The sequence below is a fragment of the Oryx dammah genome, unplaced genomic scaffold, assembly GCF_014754425.2.
Source record: "Oryx dammah isolate SB20612 unplaced genomic scaffold, SCBI_Odam_1.1 HiC_scaffold_23, whole genome shotgun sequence".
Classification (NCBI taxonomy): Eukaryota; Metazoa; Chordata; class Mammalia; order Artiodactyla; family Bovidae; genus Oryx; species Oryx dammah.
The window spans coordinates 50,252,330-50,257,463 of record NW_024070207.1 but is presented as its reverse complement, the minus strand read 5'-3'; the positions used below and the strand labels follow the sequence as shown (position 1 = coordinate 50,257,463).

Sequence of the window (5,134 nt, the reverse complement as noted above, 5' to 3'; positions counted from 1 at the left end):
CAAAGGGGAAGGGCAGATGTCTGAGAGTGATGAATATTTTCTCACTTAAAATTGTGGTGATGGTTTAACAAGTGTACACATAAGACCAAATTCATCAAACTGTTACTTTAACAAACAGTTACTTTATACTATGTGCAACATATTATATGTCAATTATATTTCAGAAAAAAAAAACCCTCTAAAAGGGTCGTCTTTTCAGAGAAAAAAGCAACTTTGGAAGGAATAAAGACAAAAGATTTTTGAGGGAGACATAATGCTGTTCTAGTGTTCTCTGTAGAACATTCAGTTCAGTTCAGTCGCTCAGTCGTGTCCGACTCTTTGCGACCCCATGAATCGCAGCACACCAGGCCTCCCTGTCCATCACCATCTCCTGGAGTTCACTCAGATCCACGTCCATCGAGCCCATCATGCCATCCAGCCATCTCATCCTCGGTCGTCCCCTTCTCCTCCCGCCCCCAATCCCTCCCAGCATCAAAGTCTTTTCCAATGAGTCAACTCTTCGCGTGAGGTGGCCAAAGTACTGCAGTTTCAGCTTTAGCATCATTCCTTCCAAAGAAATCCCAGGGTTGATCTCCTTCAGAATGGACTGCTTGGACCTCCTTGCAGTCCAAGGGACTCTCAAGAGTCTTCTCCAACACCACAGTTCAAAAGCATCAATTCTTCAGAGCTCAGCCTTCTTCACAGTCCAACTCTCACATCCATACATGACCACTGGGAAAACCATAGCCTTGACTAGACGGACCTTAGTCGGCAAAGTAATATCTCTGCTTTTGAATATACTATCTAGGTTGGTCATAACTTTCCTTCCAAGGAGTAAGCGTCTTTTAATTTCAAGGCTGCAGTCACCATCTGCAGTGATTTTGGAGCCCCCCAAAATAAAGCCTGACACTGTTTCCACTGTTTCCCCATCTATTTCCCATGAGCTGATGGGACTGGATGCCATGATCATTTTCTGAATGTAGACCATTGCCTGCCCTGAAAAGAGACAGCTGCCACTGACCTGCCCTTGGAAAGCCACTTCTCCAATCATGTTCCTTATAAAGTGGGCTAATCGGTGTTGCATTTGTGGCTTCCTATAACCATTACTTTAGTCCTTCAGTTCAGTTCAGTTCAGTCGCTCAGTCATGTCTGACTCTTTGCGACCCCATGAATCGCAGCACGCCAGGCTCTCTGTCCATCACCAACTCCCGGCGTTCACTCAGATTCACGTCCATCGAGTCCGTGATGCCATCCAGCCATCATCCCCTGTCGTCCCCTTCTCCTCCTGCCCTTATGGACCTATCAGTAATTTTTGGTAGAGAGAGATCTTTTGGCCTTTTGGAGGACCTGTAGTTGCTGACGTCATAGGGTGAAACGTCACCCATACTTCTAGGAAGCTGGGTGGCCTGGAAGTGATTTGTCTATTTCTTGGAATGATACTGCCATCTACATTTGCTGGAGAAGGAAATGACAACCCACTCCAGTATTCCTGTCTGGGAAATCCCGTGGACACAGGAGCCTGGTGGGCTATAGTCCAGGGGGTCACAAACAGTTGGATGCGCCTGAGTGACTGCACACAACACAGACTTCAAATCACACATTCTGGTTATCTACACTCTGCCATGCCCCTCCTCCAGCCACCTACTAGATACAAAAACAGTGAGCCCTTCTAGGTCTTGCTTGTGGATTGAAGTGTTGAAGAAATTTGTCTTCAGCACTCAGTCCTGAGGCCTTCCGTCCCCCCACTGTGTGGTTAACTGTGATTCTGCCAGTCTGGCCCCCAACCCTGCAGAACCCTCCTCACACAGTCATCTCTTCCCTTCCTTCCCTGCTCCTCCCAACCACCACCACCCCCCTCCCCACCACCACCACCACCCCCACCACCACCACCACAAGAGAACTCGGAGAAACACACGAAACTTTTCACAAGTTGAGTTTTATTGAATTACCATCAGTGTACCCTGTTGCTGTAAAATCCAATGTGTACACACTTGGCAATTTCTCAGACTTCATGGATATTTCTGAGGTCCCCAGTCTCACTCTGAAGTAACCTGGCTGCCCAGGTCTTTACTTCCACTGATGGGTTTCTGCACTTCCTCTTGGTTCTGCTCTGGATCATTCTGATGCAGTGTCTCATTCAACCGGTGATAATGGCTGAATCTTGTTGATTGTCTAGTTTTCTTCGACTTTCTTATAGAGTTGGTAGGTTTTTCAGAGACGTTTTTACTCAAAGTCCTTTGAAGGTTTTTCTTAAACTTTGTGGCTTTCTTCAGTGCCTGGAAGGACAACAGGACGACAGAGTGAGGCCAAAAAGACAGTGGTTTAGGGGGTAGAAAATGTGATACTGACAGAATGGGAGAGTTCATGAGAAGGAGGCAGGGCTGAGGTGCAGTGGGGGTGGGGTATGAGCCAGGCAGGGCAAAGGTAAGATTCTTGGGGGAGAGGGAATCAGTGAAAAAAAAGAGTAGCTTGAGTAGGGTCATCTTACTTTGCCACCATTTTCGGATTTGGGTTGACCGGGAACCTTCTTCATCCTCCCCTGTTTGGAACTTGAGGTTGGTTGGTCTGTCTCTGTATTAGGCTCTGATGGTTTTCTGGACACCTTGGCCATATTGAAGCCTCCCAGTGGTCTACCCCAGGCCTACTGACCACGCTATATATATGGCTCCCCAGAACAATGAAGGGGCCACACCCTTCAGTTTTGATTGGTCAGCAAGGCACTCCTCTAGCCAATGGTGGCTATGGAGGGGCTTGGACATCACAAAGCACAAATTATGACATCTCTGTGTATAGGACAGGATGTAGGGGAGACCAAGATGTAGCTTAGACATTTCAGCAAATCATTCCTGACACCTCAGAGGGTGGGAATGGGGCGGATGATAATGAAGCAAAGATGGCTCAGTTAATAGAGAAGGGGCTTTCTTTAACACGCCAACAGTCTTCCTAAGCAGAACTGCCATCCTGCCTCATATCCCCATGTTAAATTGTGGTGGTACATATGCTAGAGAAAGAATCTTTTCCTCCGAGCTAGTCTCCAAGGCTCTGTCCTACTGAGTGGTTTGTTCTGATATCTCCCACCCTTAATTATTAGAGTTTTGGATATTTTACACAAAATCCCTCCAAAAGCTATATAGTTGAACTTAAGTATTGTTAGAGCTATGAGCCTTACAAACTAACAAAAAGACATTTCTCATGGATAAGCATCTCCTTACCTAGAGCAACTGGCATTAAAGCCTGCTAATTTTGATTAAATTATTTCTACCAGCTCTGCAACTTAAAGACAGGGATTAGAATTAACTGCCCAGTCATGAAGGTTGCTTTTATTTTTACTTTTATTCTATTCTTGGACTCTAGCCATATTATCATCATTGAGTTTTACAACGTTCTTTCTCTTATATTTTTTTTCTGTTTTTCTTTCATCCTGGAGTACACCACTCATTTCCTTCCCACCATTAGGCATCTGCTCTATTATGTCTGAATTTCACCCTCACGTATGTTTGTACTCCTGTGAAATATATAGCCCTGTTAAATATGTGTGTGTTTGAATGTGGTGCATTGTGCCATAGTTCTTGTTCTGTTTCTTACCTTATACTTTGAAGCTCAACTTATGCAGTTCTCTGTTTTCCTAGTTCATTGTTTCTAATACTGCATCATGTTCCATTAGAATGAATATCCCATGTATCACTTGTTCATTCTTTCCTCTCTTGAAGGACTCTTATGTTTACTTTCACTCCTCTGCCACAAGCAACGTTATAAGAAACATTCTCATTGATGTCCCTTTATGGATTTCTGCATATATTTTCTGGAATATATACTCAGGAATAGAATTTCTATGTCATAGAATATCCTTAGTCTGTTCAAGCTGCTACAAAAGAACACCATAGACTGCTGGCTTAAACAACAAACATTTACTTCACACAGTTCTGGAGGCTGGAAAGCCAAGAGTAGGATGGCAGCATAGCTGGGTTTTTTTACTAGGACCTTCTTCTTGCTGATGTTATCACATGGCCTTGCTCAGTGGGTACACAGAGAGAGAGAGAGAGGACTATCCTCTGTCTCTTCCTCTTTTTCTAAGGCATTAACCCCATCATAAGACCCCCATCTTCATGACATAATTCAACTCTAATTACCTCCCCAGAGCCCTACCTCCAAATGCCATCACAGGTAGAGGGTTAGAGTGTCAAGTTATGAATTTTGGAGGGATACAAACATTCAGACTATAAGCAATATTTTTTTCTAAATATTGCCAGCTTGCTCTCCAAAATGATGGTACCAAATCTATCTACCCAATAGAATGCTGTATTACTTATTTTCTCAATACTCAGTGTGGAAGCAACTTCTAATATGACTCTCAATAATCCCAGTCTCCTGACGTTAACATCTTGGGTAATCCACTCCCCTTGTGTGTGGGCCATATCTGTTGACTTGCTTCTACTGAGCTGAATCACTGGAATCCAGAAAAAAACCATAGAATGTTATTAACATGGTTAAGTGTCCTCTTGCTAGAACTTTGCTGCTGTCAGTGTCTCTTGCCTTTTTGTCTTCTTGTTCTAATAAAATCATATTGTGAGATGCTCATCCCAGAGGTTTACACATCAAGGAACACGTCCTGAGTGCCTGAATTTCCAGTGTGAGAAACCACAAGGAACTGCATGCTACCAGGAACCAACTAAGGATGCAGATCCTTCCCAACTGAGACTTGAGATGAGGTAGTCATATAAGACCACCAGCACCAGAGGACTAGCTAAGGTGCACATAGATTCTTGACCCATAGAAACTCTGAGATAATAGATTCTGATGCTGCAAGCCAAGAAGCTTTGAGGTAATTTTTTACACAGCAGGTGATAACTAACACACTTAGTATTGTGTGTATGCTCAGTCACGTCTGATTCTTTGTGACCCCATGGACCGTAGCCTGCCAGGCTTCTCTGTCCATGGGATTTTCCAGGTAATAATACTGGAGTGGGTTGCCATTCCCTTCTCCAGGGGATCTTCCCAACCCAGAGACTGAACCTGGATCTCCTGCATTACATGTGGATTCTTTACCATCGAGCCACCAGAGAAGCCCACCCTTAGTATTACAGGACTTTTAATCTAAAAAATAAACTGAGTGCACTGGTTTTTAGTGCCCTATTTCATGCAATGAACTTGGACT

General features: G+C 44.1%; 1 protein-coding gene and 1 long non-coding RNA gene across 2 annotated transcripts in view; both read right to left on the bottom strand.

The window, feature by feature from the left end:
- Positions 1-5,134, bottom strand: part of LOC120881762 — a 17,219-nt gene that overhangs the window by 7,052 nt on the left and 5,033 nt on the right. The gene's annotated exons all lie outside the window — the stretch shown is intronic.
- LOC120881757 (spermatid nuclear transition protein 4-like) lies at positions 2,016-2,590 on the bottom strand. Its single transcript, XM_040265402.1, has 2 exons — positions 2,468-2,590; positions 2,016-2,255 (listed from the first exon to the last, which is right to left on the bottom strand). Exons 1-2 carry the CDS (start codon positions 2,588-2,590, stop codon positions 2,016-2,018), a joined length of 363 nt encoding a protein of 120 aa, XP_040121336.1.

Excerpts from the sequence above, each read along its gene's own strand:
- LOC120881757 (XM_040265402.1), bottom strand. The coding sequence starts at position 2,590 with ATGGCCAAGGTGTCCAGAAAACCATCAGAGCCTAATACAGAGACAGAC. Across the intron at positions 2,256-2,467 it reads AATCCGAAAATGGTGGCAAA|GCACTGAAGAAAGCCACAAA; the intron begins GTAAGATGACCC and ends TTGTCCTTCCAG.